At 38.3% G+C, this 26,919-nt stretch overlaps 1 protein-coding gene across 5 annotated transcripts in view; it reads right to left on the bottom strand.

The window, feature by feature from the left end:
• Positions 1 to 18,989, bottom strand: part of LOC124723103 (bone morphogenetic protein receptor type-2) — a 371,581-nt gene extending 352,592 nt beyond the window's left edge. For 2 of the 5 annotated variants that reach the window (XM_047248279.1, XM_047248282.1), the window contains exons 1-3: positions 18,630 to 18,989; positions 15,349 to 15,535; positions 5,571 to 5,668 (exon numbers count right to left, since the gene is read on the bottom strand). In XM_047248279.1, coding sequence (XP_047104235.1) covers positions 5,571 to 5,668; positions 15,349 to 15,430 — 180 coding nt within the window. In that variant the 5' untranslated portion in view covers positions 15,431 to 15,535; positions 18,630 to 18,989. Of the gene's footprint in view, positions 1 to 5,570; positions 5,669 to 15,348; positions 15,536 to 15,645; positions 15,703 to 18,629 lie in introns of all 5 variants that reach the window. The other 3 variants (XM_047248280.1, XM_047248281.1, XM_047248283.1) reach the window with 3 other exon arrangements.
• Positions 18,990 to 26,919: the final 7,930 nt, after the last annotated feature.

Raw genomic sequence — 26,919 nt, 5'->3', positions numbered from 1 at the left:
GGGTTGGGAAGTCATTCCACACTCCTCTTATTCACCTGATCTTGTTCCCTCACATTTTCATCTGTTCCACACACTATCCAACAACCTTCAACGGACTTCCTTTCCAGATGACAATGAGCTCTGTACATGCCTCAACAAGTTCTTCCTTCAAAACCATGCGATTTCTACAGTCGTGGAATCAAAAAGTTACCCCAGCATTCACAGACTTGTAAACAGTGAAGGAGAATATATTACTGATTACTAGTCTTTGTTATATGTATCTGTTGTGTTTATTAAACTTGCGGAAAAACTCTATGAACTTCTGCATCAACCTAATATAATTTGTTATTATCAAAGCAAGTGGAGTTGAGCTACCAGGAGAGGTAGCAGCACTTTGAGAGTACAGCACTGCAGAACATTTCTTACCTTGCACAAGAAATTTGACTTTACTGTACAGATTGATTTAAAAAATGATATGCAAGTACTTCTTGGATGCACCTGTGATTCATGTCACTACTTGCAGTAATTCTTGTGGTGGTACATGACAGCAGTAGAGTTTTGTATGCTGTCTTCACGACAGACATTTGCTACAGCTTACGAATTTCTGCCAATTAAACAAAACCATTCATTTCCTTGAAGCGATGAGACTTACATAATTAGTGACTTGCAAATTTTGTTTTCAATCCCTAAATGTAACTCAAAAGCTGCTGCATTAAAAGCTTCTGATGCTAATCACTGTATTGCAGAAAAAAGTGGTTACACGTCAGTAACTTCTGTGGTCCTCAAAGAATGATTTAAAGAGTGTTTGCAACACATCAACCAACAAAACATCCCTAAATATTTATAATCAAATACTGCCCAGCAATTCTACATGGAATTTCAACAAATGGAAAGTTACCACATCAGTCTAGAACAGCAACTACATTATATACAGACCTTTACATACTTATTTACAAAGTTCTCTTTGGTTTCATGATACACTAGAATCCTACTCAGGATTAAGAAAATCTGCAAAAATCACAGTAAAATAGGTTGCAAACATACCATTTACTATAACCATATTATTTTATAATATTAATCATATCAGGCTATAAGGAGGGATCAAAAGAAATCTAAAGGTTCACAGGTGCTAAGTAGCTGTACAAACTCTTGACAAATACTACAGCTTTGCCTTGACAAAAAAAACAACTGATGGTTCTCAAAATATTTCGATAGATGTATCTGACAGCATTTGTCAAATGGGAAAACCACTGCTCCATGCATAAGTCAAAAGAGAGCCCATCTTAAAATTAACTAAAATAAAAAGGCACTGAATGTATGTTCATGTGATCATGCACTGTAAATTTTCCTGGAACCGGTAAGTCATCCCTGAAATTTAATTACTTCCACTCCAAAGAAAAGATAGCTTTTCATTGCACAAATAAAGTAGGGTTAGGAATGGGGTTGGGTGGGGTGGGATGAGAACAGTTGCACACTCACTCAACAATGTATGCCATCTAACTTTTCAGTTGAAAAAGTCTCACATTTCCGACAATGGTAAATCTATGATAGAATAGAATAACTCTTCTATTTGTGTATCGTGTAGTTTCTAATTGTGCACTGAATACCAGCAATAACTTTTATATTACAGGACATGATATAATGGCTATTTGTTCATTATGAGTGACAGAAGGGAAATTAAGATTAACCAGTTAAAGAAGATTAAAACACACAAATGAGAACAAGTGTTCTGTGGCAACAATTTTTTTTTTTTTCAAAAAACATTTAATTGCATGCTCCAATTGGGTACAAAGTTCCTTGAATGTCACAACAGATACTGAAACCTTACATTTTTGAACAAGTTTGTTCTAAGCTTTCTCACATATTACACAGGAACAAAACCCACTTACCTTAATTATACCTGCAATATACCAACACAAGCTGAAAAATGTGGGCTGCACACTACAGGCAAGTGAAATCAACAACCAAACATTTTTGTTGCCTGAAGACAATCCCATCAGATATATTTATCAGAGTTGAGCACAACACAAGGTAAATGTAAGTTCTGCAAGAAGGTCAAAATTCTTGACCCTAATATAACTATGAGGGCATGGGAAAGTAATGCCTCCAAATTTTTTATTCTGATCTCAATATCTGTTAAGGTATAACACATATATTATTCAGCTAACTTTCGCACTTCTCTGATGCTAGTTGCAACCCCCTGCAGCTAGAGGGCTCCAAACTGCAACACGTTAACATGGTTATGAGTAATGGCACAATGTCGGCGGGTGAGAAACAATGCACTGTAATTTATTTCCTAACTACAGAAAATGTGCCTCCAATTAAAATTCACAGAAGAGAAAAATATGTACAGTGATGATTATATCAACATCAGTAATGTGCGATGTAGGATTGTTCGTGCTCATTGTCATCTATCATACTCCATACAGCCCTGACTTGGCTCATCCGATTTTCACCTGTTTCCAAAAGTTAACAAACATCTTTGAAGACTGCAATTAGAGAGTGATGAAATGGTGCAAACAGAAGTGAGGTTGTCGCTCCGTCAACAAAGGCAAACATTCTACGCTAACAGTATCGACAAACTGGTCTCTTGTTGGGAGAAATGTTTTTACCATCAGGGTGAATATGTTGAGAAATAAATATGTAGACATGAAGAACAATGATGTAGAATGTTAATGATTGTTTTATTTGAAAAGCTTTAAGAGTTTTACAAAAAATTTTGAGGCATTACTTTTCAGAACGCCCTCATTTTAGGTGAATTTGTGTACAGTTCTGTTCCTCTTGTTTCTGAACTTTACAGGTTAAAAATTAAGAATCAAAACCAGGATATGGTAACCTGACCTTTCAATGAATATCCATGCCTATAACAACAAACTGTATAAAATCCTGCATCTCAAACTATTCTTATCCATTTACATTAGCATTTCGTCAATATGACTCATGATCCCTCAATACATAAATCAAAAGACAAAACAGCTTCTGGATGATGGTTCTCCAAATGAAATTTGCATTGCAGGTATTGACCTCCACAAAATGTGTTAATAACTTAAACCTAATCTCCAATTTACACAATAGCCATCAGAGATGGAATGCTAACTCGGCTGAACTGAAATATGTCAGGTAATCAAACCAGACCACACTAACTGAATTATCCCAGCAGTCAATACACAAAACCTAAATCATAATCAAATTTAACCTTGTCCTTTTCCATCACAATGCACTAACAAAAAGACTAATTGCAGCTTTTGCACGAACTTTTATTCTATCCATACATCATTTTTATATGATGCGTGCACACACCTAAGAAAAGTTCCTCTTGACAAAGCAATTATTCAGATTAAGTGCATACTGTACACAACAATGTGGGTTTTAGTGTCCAGTTTACACCAGTTGCTATCAACACTACAACCTGCCTCTGTTCCAGTATGTTTAACACAAATTTTTGGACAGTTACATCTACTGCACGATTATTACATCTTCAATTGCAATTTTTCCCACCAAGTGTTTTCCTTAAGTGGTTACCTTATTTCTTCTTGTTTTATTTAACACAGTGCAAAGAACATGGCACGACTAAATTTCAGTTTGGAAATTGCAAATAAAAAGTAAAGCATGAGGTACAAATTCAACACTTCGCCTGTCTATTGCAATATGCATGGTCAATGAATACCATTCAAGGAAAAATAAGTATTCTATAGCACCGAAAACGCATGGTAATGGAAATTGTGAGCAGGCAAGTTAGTCATCCAACAATCTTATGTATCATATCTTAGGTACTATTATTGTGACTTATATTCATAATCTGGTTTTGGTACTCTGGCAGTGACTGTGTTTGCAGACAAAATTACAAGACATGAGGCCCCACTTGTTATTTTAACACTGTTTTTTCACACAAACCCAAACATGTTTCAGCACCTTTGTGTCATACTTAATGAATTTTCCCCCCACAAAATTATATCTATACTACTATAAAAAGATAAGTTGTTGTTACCAAAAGTATCAAAAACTTCGACTGATTTAGTTCAGATTTTTACTCAATGCTCTAATAAATGTTCAGACAGACATAGGCTACATACATTTTTCCACACAACAATGAAAAGGTTTTCTATTAAATGCAGCTACGAGAAGGGAAATGCTTTGCTGTGAAAATATGTGGTTTCATTTTCTTTCTTGCAGTTTTAATTAGGATTGCTTGGCACGTATATCATAAGACAAATTGTTTCCCCCACATATATTCTTTCTTCTTACACATAATTTTAAACAAAAATTGTAAATACATTGTTTTCTTCCTCACCATCAGTTTTACAGAAAAAAAGCTGTATTTATGGCATATCGTCTTATGATTAGAATACTACTACGGAATCTGAATTGTCTGGAACTTTGTAATCCTACACTCTCGCACTAACATTATGTGAAATACTGGCATTAAGGCTACTATCCTCCCAGATCCCGAAGCTGGAGAGGTCTCTCTCATATCTCATATACCAACGGTCCGAACCAACTTGCCCACTTGAGTTTAAGGTACTTCAATTCCTCATCAAGGCTTCGTTTGCAGCAGCAGCAGCAGCAGCAACAGCAACAGCAACAACAACAACCAGGGCTTAAGGTCAGATAGAAGGGAAAGGGAGGGAAGAGATGGGTAGATTGGGGGGGGGGGGGGGGGATGGACAAAGAGAGAGAAGGAAAGAGGAGACTGACAGAGAGGGATGTATATCCAGTTCACATACACATTTAGCAATTGTGAAGCAATATTGGGTTTGCTAGTTTAGATACAAAATTATGTGTTAACTCATCAAGCAAACTCACTTTAATGTCATTTATCTGTAGATGACATGCTAGAAGTACCTGATAATGTACAGAGGGTTCTACACAACCCAATAATGTTGGGATGAAGGTTGCTGATGTGGAAAAATTACTTTTCTCTGGATTATTATTCCTGAATTAGACAACTAATGTGACTTTATTGTTCAACACAACTGATATATGACTTGCATTAACCAGTTTTTTTGCATGGAGACCAGTAACAAAATAATAAATTGTTTGAATGCAACCAAGTGTCACGAATTTCACAAAACATATATCCACAGCTGATTATTACCTGAAGAAAACATTTGAAAAAACAGTGTTTGCTTAACATTCAGATCTCATATCCAGTAATTACCAGTTATCTTTCCTGCCAGTTAGACAGTTTACCATAAAGTGTGTTCCCAACTGAATCAGTGACAAGCAACTGAATAACATTAATAACAGCATAAATTGTTGATATTCTAGAAGACTTATGTGGCTTGAGAAATCTAAAAATTATAACTGCTCAAACAAAATTAAGATTACAAAACAAAAAATAAACAGCTGAAATTCTTGAGTTCTTAATTCTAACTTACATTCAGAAAATTCAAGTTCCAATACCACAATATATTTGTGACACTACTACCCACAATTGGCAAGCAGAAAGCTGTTGTTACAGTCACATATACACTCCCCCACTACCAGCAAAGCATCGTCTAACACAATATTGACTGCTAAACTATTCTTCGACAATATTAACTGAAGCAAGCATTTATGAAAGAAAGCTATATGACTGTCACAGAACTCACCTCTGCTTTAAATGTGCTCAAATATTCATGCGAATCAGGTGCATGGTGCATCTGAACATTTTTCTCAGCACAGATCCTGGATTCATATACTTGGTGACCTATGGAGAAAAAGAGACAAAAATTCTGCAAATTCTGATTAGTGATTGAAATGGTAATTTATATGATATTCAATATCTGACACAAAGTTTACAGCACAAAGACAAGGCAAGCAGATTCCACTCAAGCTGAGTTGCCAGCAATGTACGATCTTCCATGGTATATCGCTTGGTTGGTTTTGGGGAGGGGACCAAACAGTGAGGTTAATGAGACCATGGGATTAGGGAAGGATGGAGAAGGCAGTCTGCCACGCCTTTTCAAAGGAATCATTCCGGCATTTGCCTGATGAAGTTTAGGGAAATAATGGGAAACCTAAATCTGAATGGCCGGATACGTGTTTGAACCGTCTTCCTCCCAAATGCGAGTCCAGTGTGCTAACCACTGCATCACCTCACTCTGTGATTTTCCATGCAAAAATCGCTGACTCAAAAGCGCTATTGACTAGTAACATATACCTGCTGTTAAAGTACTTTAAATTTGATAATCACTAACATAATTAACAAAAAATGTTATCAATGTTCAAAAATTAATAAATGTTCATGCAACAGACTATTCACAAGTAAGGTATAAGTTTCTAGAAAGTAAATAGAACCAGCACATTCTTCAAATAAACTTGTTTAAGCTAGTCTTATTCAACCTACACACCCATCAACTGTGTTTAAAAAAAAATCTACTGTCCATTGTTTATATTTAATATTATATCTACATCATAACTTTCCAAAATTTGTGTTCCATTAAGTAGTTTCAGTTCTTTGACTGAAGTGTTTACATGAATAAGAGTCAAAGGCCCATAGCAACCAGAATGTATAGAATGATGCCAGATTTTATACAATAATATAAATTCAAATATTCCATAAACTAGTTGGTTTTTTTTTGTTTTTTTTTTTTGGGGGGGGGGGGCACACTATGGTGGAGAGGGAAGGGAAAGGGTGGGCAAAGAGCTACAGCATATGATTTGCTTGTATTTTACTGACAGAGTAGGTGTGCACTGCATATACAGTGTACATATCACACAAATAAATTCACAGATGGAAAACTGCGTACCAGCTGCAAGATAATTTTATTCTTTCAAGTAGATTTGTAAAATGGCCTTGTTCCCAGTAAAATAACTACACAAAGGAAAGAAGAAACGAAAGGATACGTACAGCAAAGTAACAGGAGAAAGGAAGAACCAGAAGAATGACAGAAGGACAACCAAAACTACTATGGACAAAACAGGAAAATAAAACCACAGAGAGAAGCACATTAAAACATCCAGCCTAAAAGCATCAGAGTGGAGAATACAAAGGGAGAAAGGACATGCGCTAAAACATATAGAATGATAAAACCCACTGTCACATATAAAACAAAACTAAATTAGCCAATGAGACATTTTCAGCTAAAATTAATGGCAATGAGTCCAGTAACTGAAGAGTGCATCGCAGGGCAGCCAAAGAAGGACAGCTAGCAAGATATGGGCCACTGTCAGCCAGGTGCCACACCGACACTGAGGCAGGTCTTCACAGTACAGGAGGTAGCCACGTGTCACCCAAGGCTGGCCAATGCGGGGCCGACAGAAAACCACAGACTCCCTGTGAGAAGCCTGCGTGGAGGTCTTCCACACATTCGTAATCTCTTTAATGGCACACAGTTTAGTGAGTGTACTGAGGTTATGTCATTCCGTCTCCCAAAGCCGCAAAACCCTGCAGCTTAGTACTGAATGTAGGTCAGTTGCAGAGAAGCCGATCTCCATAAGCGGTTTCCATGCAGCCTGTTTGGCCAGCCTCTCAGCAAGTTCGTTGCCTGGGATGCCGACGTGACCTGGGGTCCAGACAAACACCACTGAACAACTGGTCCATTCCAGGGAATAGATGGTTTCCTGGATGGTCGCTACCAAAGGATGACGAGGGTAGCACGTCAATACCTTGTAGGCTGCTCAAGGAGTCAGTACACAGAAGAAACAACTCCCCAGGGCATGAATGGATGTGCTCAAGAGTACGAGATATAGCCACCAGCTCAGCAGTGAAAACACTGCAGCCATCGAGCAAGGAATACTGTTCAGTATGTCTTCCATGGACATACGTGAAGCCAACGTGATCAGCCATTGAGCCACTTGTGTAAACCACTTCATGGCCTTGGTAAATGTGAAGAATCTAAAGGAAGTGGCAGCGGAGAGCTGCGGGGTGAACTGAGTCCTTAGGGCCATTTGAAAGGTCCAGGCCAAGCCATGGCCTAGGTGTACACCATGGAGGTGTACGTTAATGGACCTTTAGTATAGGTGGTAAAGGCAAGGACTCCAGTTCAGACGCAAACTGCAATTGGAAGCCCTAATCTGGGCTGCCAATGAGGGAGATGAACCACAGTGGATGCGAAAAGGAGACAGTAATTCGAATGCACAGGAGAACTACGAATGTGTGCAACATAACTGGCCAACAGTTGTGCACGCCTAACCTGTAATGGAGGGACTCCGGCCTCCACCAGGGCGCTGGTCACCAGACTCCTCCTAAAAGCTTGTGTTGCTAGGCGAATGCCACAGTGGTGCAGTGGGTCGAGTAAACGCAACGCTGAGGGTGCTGCCAAACCATAAAGCAGACTCCCACAGTCAAGGCAGGATTGAACAAGGGCACTGTAGAGCTGCAGCAGAGTAGAGTGATCTGCACCCCAGTTGGTGTTACTCAGGCAGCAGAAGGCACTGAGGTGCTGCCAGCACTTCCACTTAAGCAGACGAAGGTGAGGAAGCCAAGTCAATCAGGCGTCGAAAACCAGTCCTAAGAATCGATAGGTCTCCACTACAGTGAGTGGATCGTCATTACTGGTAGAGCAGTACTGGTGGAGCAGTACGAAATGCGGAAGTTGTCTGCATACAGAGAAGGTGAGATGGACAGCCCTACAGCTGCTGCTAGACCATTAATGGCCACTAAAAATAGACACACATTCAATACAGAGCCCTGCAGGACTCCATTCTCCTGGATATACGATATGGGTGGGGAGGGGAGGGGGGGGGGGGGGACTGTGGAAGGCACCAACTTGGACATGGAAAGTATGAAGCGACAGGAAATTTTGGATAAAAATCTGGAGCGGGCCTCGGAGACTGCACTCTTATAATGTGGCAAGGATATGATGTAGCCAAGTGGTGTCATACGCTTTTTGTAAATCAAAAAGATGGCAACCAGGTGTTCGCAACTGGAAAAGGCTGTTTGGATGACAGACTCGAGGGATACAAGATTATCAGTGGTAGAGTGACCCTGGCGGAAGCCGCCCAGACATGGAGCCAATAGGCCACGTGACTCTAGGATCCAACCCAACCACTCACACACCATATGTTCCAGCAGCTTTCAAAGAATGTTGGTGAGGATGATGGGCCGATAGCTATCCACATCAAGTGGGTTTTTACCAGATTTGAGCACTGGAATGATGGTGCTCTTCCACCATTGCAGTGGAAAGACACCATTGCACGAGATTCGGTTGAAGATGACAAGTAGATGATGTTTGTAGTCAGATGAGAGATGTTTAATCATCTAACTGTGGATCTGATATGGCCCAGGAGCTGTGTTGAGGCAATGTGCAAGGGCATGGAGGAGCTCCCACTCTGGAAATGAGGTGTTATAGGATTCACTGTGGCGTGTAGTGAACGAGAGGACTTTCCCTTCCAGCCGCTGTTTGAGAGTGTGAAAGGCTGGTAGGTGATTCTCCGACACAGAGAGGCTTGAGCATAGTGCTCAGCAAAGTGCTCGGCAATCGCGTTTGTGTAGGTAGATAATATGCAATTTATGTTAACATCGGGGACACCTGTTGGGGTCTCATACCCGAAAACACGTTTGATCTTTGCCCATACTTGGGAAGGTGATGTATGGCACCCAATGGTCGAGACATATCTCGACCAACACTCCTGCTTCCATCGTTTGATAAGCTGGCGAACGCGGGCACAGAGCCGTTTAAAGGCTATGAGGTGCTCCAGGGAATGGTGCCGCTTATGCCGCTGTAGAGCTTGCTGAAACTCCGTAATTGCTTCAGCGACTTCCGGCGACCATCCAGGGAGTGCCTTTCGCCGGGGATACCCTAGAGAGCAAGGGATTGTGTTTTCTGCCGCAGAAACGATCTTTGTAGTCACCTGTTCAACCATCACATCGATGTTACTGTGTGGGGGAGATTCAACAGTGACAGCAGAGGTGAAAGTTTCCCAGTCCACCTTGTTTAAAGCCCATCTGGGCAGGTGTGGACCTGACACCGGGGCAGTGACAGGAAGATGGGGAAGTGGTCACTACCACACAGGTCGTCATGTGCTCTCCAGTGGATAGACAGGAGAAGTCCTGGGCTGCAAATCGATAAATCAATGGCTGAGTAATTACCATAAGCCACACTAAAATGTGTGGTGGCCCCAGTATTTAAGAGGCAGAGGTCAAACTGAGACAGTAAAGTTTCAACACCTCTGCCTTGGCCAGTAAGCATGGTGCCACCCCACAACGGGTTATCAGTGTTAAAATTTCCCAAAAGTAGGAAAGGTTTAGGGAGTTTATCAATCAGTGCAGTTAATACATTCAGGGATACGGCACCATCTGGAGGAAGATATACATTGCAGACAGTTATTTCCTGCTTCGTCCTTTTTCTGACAGCCACAGCTTCAAGAGGGGTTTGAAGGGGCACAGTTCCACTACAGGGCGTGATGGTTACAGAAACATCCCCCAGCTTGTCACAAGCAAGTAACACCCGTGACTGGACAGAGGGTGCTGTTTTGATCAAGACTGACCCAGATTTCATTTTGGACAAACCCTCCACCTCCGCAAACTTGTTCAACAAAAAACTGAGGCTTCATTGTCATGAAAGATTCCCCCATCAGCTCTCAAACATACAAGGTACCAGGGCAAATAAGAGCTGCTGCCATCCTTAGCCTGACATACCTCCCATGGCATGGCCAGGGAAGAGAACAATTTGGGGTTGTACTTCTGTGCATTTAATTGAGCCCGTGAACACTTAGAGACTCCTGTTGTTTGCCCACCAGCAAGAGACGATGTACTACGCCTCATCGCGTGTCATCCACCCTGCTGCCACCCACTCAAACCACGGAACCTCCACACAGGAGCCACCCAGCCGCAGCAAAGGCCACCTGGCAGGATGGCCATTGCCGGGAGTCCCAATGCCTTGGGGCGATGGGCATCTACCCCTTGGCATACATGGGGAGTTACCAGGGCAGGCATCAGCAGAGCAATCCCTGTGTAGTCAGGGGGCTGCAACCAACAGGGTACATGGCGGCCCCACCACAACGGACCGGCTACTGTTCTGGAATCAGGTGCAAGAAACTCTGTTACCACCATCAGCGCAAAAAACGATACTGCACAGTAGATGGAGGGTGACCTCGCCCAACAGCTGGAAAATGTGCGGAAGTGCAGATCCACGTTGACGTAGGATGTGAAAAGTCTCAGCGCACGATGGACTCAATGTACCATGAAAGGCGCCATTCCCCATTTGGCTCGCTGTCAGGAAGAATTTTGAAATATGGACGTCAAACCGCACAGGGGAGCATCACATAAAGGCTGAAACGTGTGAGTCTCCTTTTAGTCGCCTCTTTTAACAGACAGGAATATCTTGGGCCTATTCTAACACCTGGACCCGCAGGGGGTGTACCACCTGGTATTGCAAATCATTTGTTCTGTGCAAACTCTCCTCAGGGTCCAAAAGCAGAGTCTTAACACTTAAAATATGAACTCAATTACAATACCCTAAGATACTTTAATGTCTAAGCTGCAGCTATATGCTTACGTTCCATTATTCATTCCCAGTTCCATTTAATTTATATAACCTTCAGCAAAACCCAGTCTATCAGTTACTGTGGACAAAGTCAATGCTCTGAAATATAATTCTCTTATATTTTCATCTTAGTTAGAGAAGGCAGATTGAGGCTTGATGTCCTACCAATGATGTCACTATAAATGGAACCACATGACATGGGAAGCGAGTCAGGAAGCAAGTTTCTCTCTGCAACTGAATGAGAACTATGAGCAGTAATAATAATGATGTTGGCCCACAACTGTTAGTCTAGTGGTCAGTATTGCTGTCTCTAGATGAGAGGATCCCAGGTTCAATTTCTGGCCATGTCAGAGATTTTGTCCACTTGGGGATTGGGTGTTATGTTATTATCAACAATGTACAAACTGCTGAAGTGGCATCAAATAAAAAGACTTGTCCTAGGCGGCTGAGTTGGGTTGTTGGGGTTGTTTTCGGGGGAGGAGACCAGACAGCGAGGTCATCGGTCTCATAGGATTGGGGAAGGATGGGAAAGGAAGTCAGCCGTGCCCTTTCAAAGGAACCATCCCAGCATTTGCCTGGAGAGATTTAGGGAAATCACGGAAAACCTAAATCAGGATGGCCGAGGCGGCTGAGTCTCCCAGCCAATAATGCCATACAATCATTTCATTTCATAGTGATATGATATTGAAACAGCATCATTTTCAGGTATTAGTTATCAGTAACTAGCAATGCAATTACCACTAACAGTTGGATGGTAAATCTCTGCAAAGTAAGGAGTTCCGTATCCTGTGGTGTCACATACACTTGGAGCTACTGCCACTTACTTGTAAAATTTGCTAATTAACTGTAATCTTGTTTATTAACTGTGATGTCTGAATGCTCATAAGGATTGTCACTATTACCTGTCTATGCACTACATATTAGCTATTCACAGCACTGCTCTCTGCTTTGTAATGATCTTTTGACGATTCTCGTGCTGAAAAGCGGCTGTGTTCTTTTATTCCAGTTACAGTGAAATCTGTATACTATAGTGTGGGAATGAACTGTCTTTCATTCTACTTCAGTATTATTGTTTTCAAGTAATCGTCAAACGTACTGTCAAATTCATAAAAGTTCTATCATCTGGTGCATGGCACTATCGTTTACAGATCAAACAATCTTTCATTTCAGATGGTGTTTCTCGAGTTACAACCAACTATATGTTGTATGAAGGACACCTGACATTGCACACAAACATGATTTTGGCATAAGAAAGGCATGCGTTTCAAACAATTACGGAATGAAATTCAGCAACAATGTTCCATGAATATCATTTAATGAGCACAATCTGTTACGAAACATTTGGAATTGGAAGTGACAAAATTTGGCCCCTCTCTCAGGTGCGCATGGGTACAGGTGTGTATATCACTCTGTACAGTTTCGTTGCATTACCCATTCCCTCTGCTCTCCTGCTGCCTTAAAAATTTAAGGAAATTTCACTTACAACAAATCATTAAGTTTGTCCTCGATATGGCTGCAGCCTACATAAGTTTATTTTCATTTACGAGACTAATGATGTATAATTTCTTTGTAGGACAAAATATGAAATAATTACTTTGTATTGGTTTGATATCTGGTTGCTCTTGAAATTTTTTCTGATTTATCATGACTTTTCCCATGAGTCACTAGTTGGTGTACTTCGAGACTGTACAAGTAGATCTCATTCTAATCTCCATATTACACTGTGGTTGAACTTTTTTTTAGATGCTTCAGCTGCAAGACATACCACCTCCAAAAGACTGATACTTCAAAGCTTTGACAACAAATATATTCAAATAGGTAGCCAAAAAATTTTATGGCTGGGGTTATATCTACAGGGTACATAGCGGCCATAATCGGGAAAATTATCAGGCGTCTTGTTCAACATTAAAGCAACTGACTAAGAACTTGCATCCAAATGCAGAAGTGACTTTACTGTGAGAAACATTCTATGCCAATGTGACTAAGAAGAAATACACATTTCATATAATTTATTTTTCTCTTTGATGTGGATGAAATTTCAATCTAGAGGACTAAATCTTGTCAAAGGACAAGTAAGGAAAGATCACGACAAGGGACAGTCATTTTAGGAAATATTTCCTTCAGCATCTTTTACCTGTGCAGGTATGCAATTTAAGTGTCATCTTTACAGCATATAACCATCTATCTTTTCCTTGCATTGTTGATATTCCAACCTGGAGCTTCCATGGTTAAAGCCTATTTCTCTTGTTTTAAGAAGAGTCAGTTCAGAGCATATTCTATTTAGAAAAATGAGGATGCAGCATGCTAAATGTATGGACATTACATCACTACACACTTTTAAAAACTGCTTACAACTGTGACCCAGATTTGAAACCTGTTAATTAAAAATCTGCTGCTAATTGCTTTTTATCTTATATTGTCAATGAATGACACAATCAGTTTCCAAGGATATGGAACCTCACAACTTTACCAACTTCAGATGTTTTGATGTCCAACTAATTAAAACAAATGTGTTTTATTTATGAGCATAAATTCAATCAGTTTCTTGCACCAGCCATTATGAACTTATTTTGCTTATTTTATTTGCAGATTATAAAAAGTTCATTCATCTGTGGTCACTGTATTTGATAAATCTTTTAAGTCACCAATTTCAAAAACTGATGTAAACATACGTATAGCGGGCATTTAAATACGTTAGAGAGAGAGAGAGAGAGAGAGAGAGAGAGAGAGAGAGAACAGAAACACCACATACTTATTTTATTCACAATCACAATAATGATGATTTCATATGGCTCAACAGCCTGTTTTAAGCCTTTGGTGACTTGTACATCCCTAACTTACTCCAGTAATCTTAGCAGGGAAGGGGACCTACAGTTTACTGTTGACTCCAAATCCCATGCTATTTTGCTGAATCTTCACATCATTGAGGGGTAAAGTTTAGGTTAAAAGCAGACTGAAAAAAATTCACAGTCCAAACTAGATTTGATCCTGGGGCCCTTAGGTTTCCAGGCATGCATTCCACCACTAGACCACCAAAACTGATGAGACTCACATTGGTGATGCACTACCTACTTGTCTTTGCCTTTTTTATGCCTTTATTTTCATTTTTTTCTTTTTTTTCCTTTCTAAATTTCAGCATCACCTTTGAATACATCTACAGACAAATCCTGCTTCATGCAAACCAAGATGGAGAAAAAAAATTACAAACTTTAACCACAATACCCCACAGAACTACTACAACTACAAAATAAACATCCAATGAAACTATGTTCAACTACAACTCCCATAATCAACAAAGCTGAGGCTGAAATTCATTTCAGTCTTGGTAGTGAAAGTGTGCTCGAAAATTTGTCCACAAAGAGAAAGAGAGGAAGGCATTCCCCTGCTGACCATCCGACTGTATGTCACTGTATTAAATTAAAAGCCAACATGGCTTCTGTACCTTCTAAAAAGGCAAATTACTTTGTAAAACATGTTTTCACCAGTTTATCAGTCACTGAGTTACATAGGTAATCCTTTATTAATATTTGGGATTCAAGACCCATTATACGTAGCTTTAACAACAAAACACATTTATACATGGAAGTGATGGAATTTACATATGTACAGTGTGACTGAACTGGGCAGACCACCACCAGAAGCAAAGGATACACGAACTACTGTTCCTCTTATTAAGAAACAACATCCTATATTTACACTGTCCATGAATACTTCTCATAGCTATCAATTAACAAATTCTTACTGATCAGAAAAGTAATTTTTTAAACAAGTTGTTGCATGCATCAACTATTTAACTCTTGAATATTTTAATCAACATTACCAAATTTCAAGTACACTTAATTAATAAGCTGATACAATTGATGCATACAATTAGCTGGAATCTACACATAGACATCTGACTATGGAAATGAATTAACATATATCTTATTAAACTGCCAATACCTTGAAATGTACAGACCTTTAGCATAATTCAGTACAAGAAGTGCAACTGCTGTGGTAATAATACCCATTTTATTAACAACAGAAATGGCCTCTTCCATGTAATGGCATCATAAAAGTTAATGCAGCAGATGCTCAGAATTTGCAGATCTGCATCCCATGATAATATATCTCTATATTCTTTCCATTATAGAGCGTTGCAAAACCTGCAGCAATGAAATGACTTAATTTTACAAATTTTTTGCTCATCTCTGAGTATATTGATCAAGTATTGACAGAAATCTGAAAGTCAACAGACAATTCTATAAATGTTTACCAGTACTTTCTCATTGAAGCAATAACTGCTTTCAGGTTTGTGTATCCATCTTCAAACCTGTTTTTGTAAACAAATAAATAAATATACTGAGTAATGCATTAGCTCCTCAAATGCATAAAAACTAATTTCCTCAAATTAGTAAACTAATTTCCTCAAATTACTTTAAAAGGAAAAAATACCAATAAAACAATTGCCGTCTTTCACTGTTTTTACACAGGGTGTACTGTATAATTAATTTTGGACCTTAAACTTTAATATTCAGAGATGGAAGCGAGTTACTTGAATTAAAATTCTATAGGTTTTTGTACATACACAAAACATAGTAATTTTGTTCATACTCCTCTGGAAACAGCAGATAAGACGAGTAGACAAAAAGGCATTTTGATAGGTCTCATTTTAACTTGACACTGCATTTGCTCTGATAGATAATTTATTAAGACAACAGACCACAATGAAACTGTCAAGTATGCTGGCATGCAGTGACAGAAAAACTCTTGCCAAACTAATAATCTTAGTTTCTATCACTGCTAAGCATTCCTGTGGTCTATAAGTCATACTTTTCCACAGGGAAACAAAAACAAAATTCTGTAATGTAAATAGTAACACACAGTTTTTCCAAGGCTAATTTTAATATATTACACATAAATTGCTACTACTCAACGATTAACATATTATGGAATCTCGTATTGGAACTTCCTAGATAGGCCTATACCATTTCAAAGTGTCTTGTGACAGTTGTCATGTCACACTTATATGTATAGTTGTCTGATGTTCCAGTTCTACCGAATCATGGGAGATAACTGCTATTCTGGCTAAAGCTACTTACTGGATCCAACACCCCCCCCCCCCTCCCAAAAAAATCTTTGTTGTTGTGACAGACTGAGCTCCGGCACAGCATAATTCTATAAATGTTTACCAGTACTTTCTTACTCAAGCAATAACTGCTTTAAGGTATGTGCATCCATCTTCAAACCTATTTTTGTAATCAAACAAATAAATAAATAAATATACTGAGTAATGCATTAGCTCCTCAAATGCATAAAAACTAATCTCCTCAAATTAATTCAAAATGTCTAGGTTGCGTTGGAAGCTGACAATTTGATTGAAAGGTGGCAAAGCCTACAAATGTGAAAGCAGAAAATCTCATTGTGGTAACAAACTGACCAGTAACTAAGCCTAATGTTTATGTCCATGCCATATCGAAAAATGCAAGGGAGGTCCAATACATAACTTTTGAATTAGTCTACACTGAACACAGAATAACATGCATAAGATGCAGTACATCTGTAAAAAAAATCTTACAGTTTTTGAAAGTGGTAACTCCTGCACTTAAATATACTCACATGTTGCTAAATACACAACTGTGACCACTAATTTCACCAAAAGATACCATAGATGCTGAACATATGATACACCAGTACCTAAAGATTTGACAGTTCATTACAGTCAGGTTTGTTAAATGGAAGCTTTCTACTCACTATACGATCAGACCGTAGGCAACTGAGTGTGGGTGTGATAATGACACAATCAGCCATTTATCAAACACAATATAGAAAGACTTTAGTGAACTACAGAGTTGCCATAATAGCCACTAACAATGTTTTCAAATGATTTAATACCAAAGCTGGTAACTTCATTGAGTGCAAAAGAGTAAATGTAAGCTTACAGGGTTAGTAGTACCACTGGCTACTTTTGGGAAGCACTTAAACACACTAAAATAATCAATAAATTAAAGGAAAATTCGAGGGAAATCTAGTTTTGCCCAAGGACATCATTAATATAGTGCAACACGCTGCAACATTAGTCACAGTCAATAGGCCTACATTTTCAGATACCTGTGGAGAACGAAACCAACTGCACTATGAGGTGTTAAATCTAAATTGCATAATGATGGAGCAAAACTCTATATAGAAGGCAGAGCAGAAAGCAAAGTGACAATCCTATGTACAACAACATTAATACAAGTCATATTTGGCAGGCTACCTTTTGTTTGTGTGTCACAATAACCAGGGGCGGTATTATACACCAAATGTGCGCACATATTGCTATCGACTAATTTCAAAGAGAATTCATCTACAAATACAATATGCTTTAGATAAGGCACACAATAACAAATTATGCCACACGGTGCAAAATATACGCCCTCCACGAAATATATTTTTTGATTAATCACTAATAATCCATGTTAAATAACAAAGAGCGCCGATCACAGTTTTTTTTGCAATTCGATCACTTGCTCCCCACAATACATACTATCGATTACTTTGCCTTGAAAAATAATAATAATAATAATAATTTTTTCTCAAAATGTAACATTCCACTTTAAGACCCTTCCACAACCAATTATTGTAAACTAATTGATAAATATTTATCTATCAATAAGCTGTTTAAATTTTATGGGAACCCATTGAGGAAATTTCCAATATTTTTGAAGAAATTAACAAACCTGAAACAGACAAATTCAGCTTTTTAAGTCTACGCTAACTTGACAGCCTTCACATAGGCGATACTGGGGTACAGGCTACACAGGCTAACTCTGTCAATACACTAGCCCAAACAACATTGATGTCTACCAAGTACATATGTCAAAGTTACGATTTTTTTTCTTCAGCGTTTGGGGTACACGCTACAGCTCACTTCACCAAATTGACACGATATAATATATGCTACGACTCAAGCAATAAGGGAAACAAAATATTAGTTTTCTTATTTTTAAAAAATGGTTCCTCATTTCTTATTCTCACTGACAATTCAAAAGAGTTCTTGGTAACGCTTTAGATTCGACTGCTTGACGAAACGTCAATAAGTACTTGTCACTGCATAATGATTCAACTATTTCGAGGAATGAACACAGTTCTTTACAGGCAAGTAAGTAATTATAACTATATTCATCAAAATTGGGAGCAAGAACACTAAAAATCGAGAAAAGCTTCTCCCATGAATTAGTTACGATGACAGCAGTGAAAAGTTGACAGTGAACTTACGGATCGTTATATGGCAGCGGCAGACTGTCCAAACGTATGTAGTAAAACGTAAGTTAAAAGCTATCGTTTGGTCCAGGTAAGCCGTATCCTTCACTGAGTAGAGAGGTTTTGTTTCGTTAATTACAAAGTGGAGATGCACTCAAACGTCAGATGCATAACCTTATAACAAATGACATTTAGTCCGTAAACAATACCAAAGTTCACATCAAAGGCAGTCTCCTGAGCAACATAATTTTCAACAAAACACTCGTTCTTCACAACCAGTCACTATATGAGCACTTGCGGTCCGACGACACCCTGCCATCAATACACAACCTCCCTCATCCCGCTGCGTGTTCTGCACTAACGACCCACCACCACCACCATCAATCCAGTCTGCGGTGTAAAACAAGACTCCGCCCAGCGCTCAAAGAGTTTCCAACGATACCCACTCCCACAGAACAGCTACATCTCAAAATCCTGGTTGCAGCTTCCATTCAATATTGGCGCCATTGATAGTCACTTACCGTGACACCAGCCGTTTGGCGCCACAACCACAAATGAGAGATCAATATATTGCTGGTATTCATTTATTTATGTGTCTATCTAAATCTTTTTTCGGATACATATATTATACACAAGACGATCGACAGAAAATATTTTTACATGTTGATTTCACAACTTATAAATATATTTTTGAAAATAATGTTGGATAAAATCAGTGAGCCGAAATTAATTATGAAACAGGCTGAATCACAAGGCCCGTTTATTAAAAGATGGCCAGTTTCGATCATCACATGATCATCTTCAGACCCTCAGCCATACTGATAGACAATGGCCATGCATGGGTCAGAAACCACTGTATGACTAATAGTCATGACTAACAGTCGTTCAGCAGTTCCTACTCCATGCACAGCCATTGACTTATTGTCCGTCGATTTGGTTGAAGTTCAGCAAATGATCATGTAATGATCTAAGCCAGTCAGCTATTAATAAACACGACTTGCGGTCTAGACAGTTTTATAATTAATTTCAAGTCATAAATCTTTGTCAATTAAATTTTTAAAACAATTTTAATAACGTATAATCAACAATTAGGAGTTTGAGTAAGAACTGATTAATGTATGCTTCTTTATTTAGTTGTCCTTTGACCATTCAACACAATAGTATAGCACTTGTCAGGTACATTACAGATATTGATGCATGCTTGACAGTGTATGGTACCAATATGTTCCAAAAAGTCAGTCACAAAAATATGATTTTTCAGGGGGTCATATCTCGAGTTCTGTTGATCATAGAGTGAACGGGGCAATTATTTTGGATAGCCCTTGACCTAGAGAACATCTTTATAACAATCAGCAGGACGAGCATACTGTAGGTGTTCTCCACTACACGGCTAAAATTTAAACATTTCATAATTCCTCCAGCCCAGGCCAGGAGAACAAATCGGTTGGTTCTTTTGCATTAGGTTTGGGCGAGGGTGGGCCTTAGGTGGCTTACAAAAGAATTATCTGTTCGTGGGTGGTTCCTAAATAACAAAAAGAATGACAGTTTTTAGCCATTTATGTATTGTGGTCCAAAATTATCTAAAAAACTAACCATAGCAAATGGTTCAAATGTTAACTGTACAGGCGGCTGTGGTGGCCAAGCGGTTCTAGGCGCCCAGTCCAAACCGCACGACTGCTATGGTCGCAGGTTCGAATCCTGCCTTGGGCATGGATGTGTGAGATGTCCTTAGGTTAGTTAGGTTTAAGTAGTTCTAAGTTCTAGGGGACTGATGACCACAGCTGTTAAGTCCCATGGTGCTCAGAGCCATTTTTCGATAACCGTATGTTGTTTTGACATTTATGTTGAAAAGCCATTTTCCACTTTTCTAAAATCTTTATCCATTATCCAGATAAACTAGAAAAACCATGATTTTTGGGGACCTAAAGTACCAATAGTGGGGCTGGACACTTCTATGTCTTCTGTTTACAGCAAGGTATCAAAATTTTTACTATGTGTTCTTAAGGTGATGTTCTCAGGCAACCTTGAATTCTTTTTTGATATCGTTATCCATGTCTAAGACCAGAGGTTCAAAGTTATGATACATATGCACGTAAAATATGCACATAATGAAGTATAAATGTTGTTTTAACTGATACAGTGAACACACGGCAAAGGTTCTGGAGTCATCGCAATGGTTCTGAGGTCACCAAATTATATTTTCAGTTAACATATTTTTGCCAATAAAACTTTATGGTTATAAATGTTGTTTTAACTGATATAGTGAACGCACAGCAAAGGTTCTGGAGTCATCACAATGGTTCTGAGGTCACCAAATTATATTTTCAGTTAACATATTTTTGCCAATAAAACTTTATGACACACTGTCTCTGTATAATGGGTACTTAACGCCTTGACCTGGAAATTATTCGATGATGTCACCTGGAGAAGTAAGCTCCTTACGGAAAACTTTTTTGTCATACGAAATTCTCTGTACTCGCAAATAAAATACCACATTTTTTGTACACTGTAGGTCTAGACTAAAAATGTAGTTATTTTTATGTAAACTAGTGAAAAGTGAACTTGCATGCTCCCTTTAAACTAGAGGAAGCCTCTGTTTTGTCATGAGGTCAATTTATACTGTACATTTTGAGTACTGCTTTAAAACTTTTGTATTTATTCCTTAGGTGGCAGTTTTAAAATTTTCGAATTTAATGTAGGACTCAATTTTTTGTATTTGGGTGAACAGTGATTCCCATGTGTATGAAAAGAACGCCTATTCTGCAGTTTGTGTTAACATTATATTATGGTTACATATTTGTTGTTCGCATATTTATGGACTGATTTTTATTTGAACCTGTTGAATTACATACAATATAAAGGTTCTACTGTAATGTAAGACAAGTCAAAGAATATGACATTACATGTTCAAAAAGAAAAGATAACTAACAGTATTGTAAACATAGAAAGACAAGATATATCTACATTATTACTTACAGGGTTTCAAGAAAAAGACAATACCGAAGACAATATACATACAAGATGTAAAATATTGCATATGTTAGCACACAAAAAAGTAATAGTTGTAGAAATTTATTTAAATTATATATATATATATTAATGTTTATGAGGAATTGTTTCAGTTTGCTCTTAAATACATAACGGTTATCAATGTCCTTTTTTATATTCATCAGGAGCTTATTGTAGATTCTGATTCCAGACTGAATAACTGCGTTTTGTACTAAGCTGAGAGTTTTTGATTCTTTGTGAAGGCTTTGCTTCTGCCTTGTTTCATGATTGTGAATATCACAGCTTGTTTGGAAAAGTTTTTGGTTGTTGATTACAAATACCATCAGCAAGTAGGTGTACTGACTTGTGTGTATCAGTATCTCAAGAGTCTTCAAGGATCTTGAATAAGTGCCAACAGGATGTTCAGTTTGTAACACTAGATAAAAATCCCAGCTCCTTTTTGTAATTCAAAAACGTTTTCCAATTTTGCAGCATTTCCCCAGAATATTATATCATAGAGATCAGAAAGTGCAAATATGTGAAATAGAACAACATGAATATTTTCCTGTCAACATAGGGTGAAATAGTTCTTAGTGCAGAGCTCGCTGAGCTTCGTTTCTTGAGCAGGCGGTCAATATGTGAACTCCACCATAATTTATTATTCGTTTTTATTCCTAGAAATCTTATATGTGAAGTTTCCTTTATTTTATGATTATTTGATATCTGTTTCAGGAACTTGTAGCAGGTTATTTACTGTCTGAAACTGGAGTAAATTTGTTTTAGAGATGTGCTGTGAACCATTTGTACACTTGTGTTATTGTTTCAGATGTAATCTGCAATGTGCATATCACACCCGCGATCAAGATATTTGCATCATCATCAGACGATACTATATTTTCATTGTTTACCCCTGCTGGTAGGTCATTAATGTCCTCTAATAATTTCATTGTTCCAAGGATCGATTCTTGGAAATCACCATACTAAATAGATCCCCAATTTGATTTTATGTATTCAACTGCATCCCTAAGGGCAACACTTTGTTTCCTGTTATGTAAGTAGTATGCTAACCAAGCTAGTGGTTGGCCTTTAATGCAATAGTGTGGGAATTTTTCCTTACAAATATGTTGCGTTTTACATGATCAAAATCTTTAGCAAGATCACAGGAAATGCCTACAAGCTATCTTGTACTTTTAAATTCATCTGGAATTCGTTTTGCGAGACTGAATACTGCTCCCTCTGAAGATAACCTTTTGCAAAAGCCAAACTAGGATGGTGTCAGTCAGCCATTTTGTATTAGGTGTTTATATAGCCTGTTGTACACTACCGTCTTAATTATGATTGAAAGAACTAGAAACAGAGAGATAGGCCAATAGTCGCATATTACATATCTCTCACCACCTTTGTGTATCTGCAGCTTTTTTTAATCTGTAAAAAAATACCACAGTTTTCATTGACTGGTTGTATAAATAGCACAATATGTCGCTGATTAAGCCAACACATAATTTTAGCGCCCTGCCTGATATTCCATCATACCCAGTGTAGCTGGTGCTTTTTAGGAATATGATGATTTTTACAATTTCATTTGGTGTTGTGAATTTGAAGTGCAGTATCGTCGTTGGCGTATGTTTGGTAAGATTAAGTAGATTTATGGCTTCTGAGAGAAGTTGATTGTTATGTGTTCCCATGTTTTCCTCCACAGAGAGGTAAAATTTATTGAATTCAGAGGATACTCTTCTCAGATTATTGTAGTATTCCCCATTTTTCAATAAACTGTGCTACATCTGATTGTTCTAATATTTTGTCACTGTTTGTTGCAAATTTCATGGTTTTCCATATGGCCTTCGTTTCATTGTTTGATCTTTTAATTTGATGCACCAGATGCATGTTTTAGCGTTCTGATGACATAATTTAAGATTTTACAATGTCTCCTATAGCGTATTTTCACTGCCTTGTATATAATATTCCTCTGTTCTAGGTAAAGTTTCCTCTTTAGTGTACATGATATTCTAATGCCAGATATCATCCAGTCTTTCCACCAACTTACATTTGTTTTAGTTTTGATTTACCTTTGGCAAAAACTGTATTTGAGAAATAGATTTAAAAAAGAGTTAAGTTTCTTATCTACACTGTCTTCATGGTGCACATCTTTCCATAATTCTTGTCGCAGACTATTTCTAAACCCATCAGTGGAATCCTTGTTTATTATTCTAATATGCGTAATTTGAGAGTGTACTTTAACTGTTTTCCTGTTGCCGAATTTTACGATTACCATTTGGCCATCATGATTGGATACGACATTTACCACAGCCTGTATTTTAACATCATACTATTGTGTGGGACCCAAGAAAACATTGTCAATAGCAGTCTTGTTGCAGTCATCTACACTAGTTAAGAATATGATAATTAGATGTAAGTTAAAGCAAGACATCAGTGTTTGTAGTTCTCTATCATTGTTATTGGGCAGTGGAAAGTCATTGTTACATACCCCACATGAAATAATTTTACTGTTGCTCTTGAAAAGTTTTATAAGGACTGTTCCTAGCTGACAAGGAACATTGGGATATTTCCTACCAATGCCCTGTAGATAGCTATAATTATGACAGACTGCTTTTCTAGTTATAGTTTGACCACATTGCATTCAAAATCTTGTTCAGTGCGATAATGACTTAAATCCACAGCCTGTGACCTAAAAGTGTTATGAACACAAATTGCAACACTTCTTTTCCTGAAGTTGGTTCTACAGTACGTAGATCTAATTTTGTAATTTTATAGTTTTATCTGCTCTATTTCTGCAGGTCATAGATGCTGTTTTTTTAAGCAAAGTAGATGAATAGTTGTTTCTTCTAATGATGTTGTATCTTGAATTGAAAGCACCAGCTCTTCATTTTTATTTAGTAGACTTCCTGTAATCTGATGGAACATTTTTGAGCAGTGATGATTATCAGAGACCTAATTTCTAATTTTGCTGTCTGTCACATTATTGCCAATTAGCACTGCTTTTACATTGTGTCTTTCTTTTGTCTTTATCTTAAAAAGATCTACGATGAATGGTAGAAAGCATTGGGTTTGGGTGGATGCTGTCTTCCTTGCATCTAATGCTATTGGTGGCAATATATGGAATAAGCTTCTTTCCTGCTCTATTTAAATGTAAGCCATGATGTGTGTGATGATGCTAACTTATTGGCATTGCATCACTCATTTCAGTGTGTGACCGGGCTGGTTGCCACAATGCCCTGCTGAGCTTTTCATTGACATGTTTCATTGAAAGTTTCATCCATGGCCTATCAATGCACTGGACAAGTGAAACTACCTCCACATTGCTGTCTGTTATTTTTCAGCATTGTTGGGGATATCCTCAACTCTGTAGTTGTGGTTGTAACCTAAGCTATCCCAGCACCACCTATTATCATTATATGGTCTTGTTTATCAAGATCCTTCCTCAAGGAGGCAACATCACATGTAACATTACTGAGTCCAGCATTTGGCTTAATTGTACCAGTAACTTGATAGTTTTTACCCATAGAGTCCTGCAATATTTGTGAAATGCCTCGACCATGAATAATTCCTAGTACAAAAACCTCTTTGGTTTTATTAACTGTCTTCTTGTCCTACACTTTGTTGACAAGTTCATCAGCCTGCATCAAATCGTCCTGACTATTCCATGTAGGCGTATATTCCCAAGGCAATATTCTGACTTGATGCACTGTCCATTTTCTCCTTCTGTACACTTTGTGCATTACACATCGCATCCAGTTTCACTTCACTACCTTCTTGTAACTTAGATATAACTTTATGTTTTTGATTGATGACCTCTGTTATTAACACTATAATGATCTCATTTGGGCAACCTTTATTTGTCAGTTTTTGGCCTAAGCTGTCATCACATTTCGCTTACACTCTGCTGTTCTGGTCAGAGTCACGCAGCTACTGTGGTAAGTTATCTTGCATTTGGAGCATTTAATACTCTTTGCCGCATGTTTCTACATTAATAAAAATTTTCTCATGTATCTTTGTATCAAAGTATATAAAACTGTTGAAGTACAGGGTGATTATAATAAAACTTGAGCCCATGAATGGGTACCCAACATTACAGGAATGATGTTCAGATTGTGCATTGTAGGATTTGAGTTACTAGTAATGTTAGTTTCATGACTTAATGTTAGGTACCAGTAATATTACGATGAAACAGCGCTGAAGCACAAGCATCAGTGCGCACTACAGTTGCAGATAGTGCACATGGGTCTGGTCAAGGTGAGCAGAACTTTCCTCATAAACTAGTTTTATCAAAAAGCAATAGTAATGCTGCTGCTCTTTTCCCGTATCAATGCATTAAAGGAATATGGAGAGACCCTCTTCCCAAACAGAGGCTGAACATGATTGAGGAGTTCAAATTAACTGGTGATTTGGGAATTGCTCCTGCAAGAGACTGGCGGTCTATTGCACCATGAACTGTTGAAGAAGTTACTGTTGCCATGACTGAGAATGCTGGAAACAATGAGTGCACGAGCTGTGTCACGAGGGAGGTATCCAACATCCCACCTGAGATGTTTAGGGCAGCAATAGATTCAGATGGTCGACACATTGAGGAATGTTTGTAACCTAGAACGTAAACATGGTTCAAAATAAACAAATTTTACTGCCTTATTTGGAAATTAAAATATGTACTTTGAATGGTTTATTCGTTATTTCTCTTATACATTCCTCATAAATGTTTCCACAAAGTTTCATTGTCCTACAATCACTCGTTTTTCATTGTAGCCTCTTAATTAGCGAAAGTTTAATTATAACCACCCTGTATGTCAAAACTATGCTGACATCTAGAATTAGTTTTGTATAAGCAGAGCATCCTACTGTAACAGGGGAAAATAGGCAATCAGCATAACAATTGTGGATATGGTCCTCTTTAACAGACTCTGAGAGAGAAGTGGGGAACCAGCTGCCTAAATCCTCATTTCACCTTCTGCACCTAAAATTTTGGCATGCGAACGTATTTGCCTTATTCTTCCCGAAAGAGAGTACCACAGAAGCATTCAGGGGAGACAGTACCAGTGGAGGAGAAAGTGAGAGAAAACAGTGCCAGAGGGAGAGAAAGTGGGAGGAGACAGTGATGGTGGGAGAGAGAATGTGGCAGTGAAAGAGAAAGAGAGATGGATGAAGACAATAGCAGTTGGAGCCAAAGAGAGAGGAGACAATAATGATGGTCAGTTAGATACAGTGGCAAAAAAAGAGAATACCCATGTGTTAAAGTTTCCCAATCTAGATGTCAAAACTATGAGCAAACCCTCCCCAATTACAAGTGTAGAAAGGAGACATTGGC

The sequence above is a fragment of the Schistocerca piceifrons genome, chromosome X (genome assembly GCF_021461385.2).
Source record: "Schistocerca piceifrons isolate TAMUIC-IGC-003096 chromosome X, iqSchPice1.1, whole genome shotgun sequence".
NCBI lineage: Eukaryota > Metazoa > Arthropoda > Insecta > Orthoptera > Acrididae > Schistocerca > Schistocerca piceifrons.
Note: the sequence above shows the minus strand (reverse complement) of the source record. Positions and strands in the feature narration are given on the sequence as shown.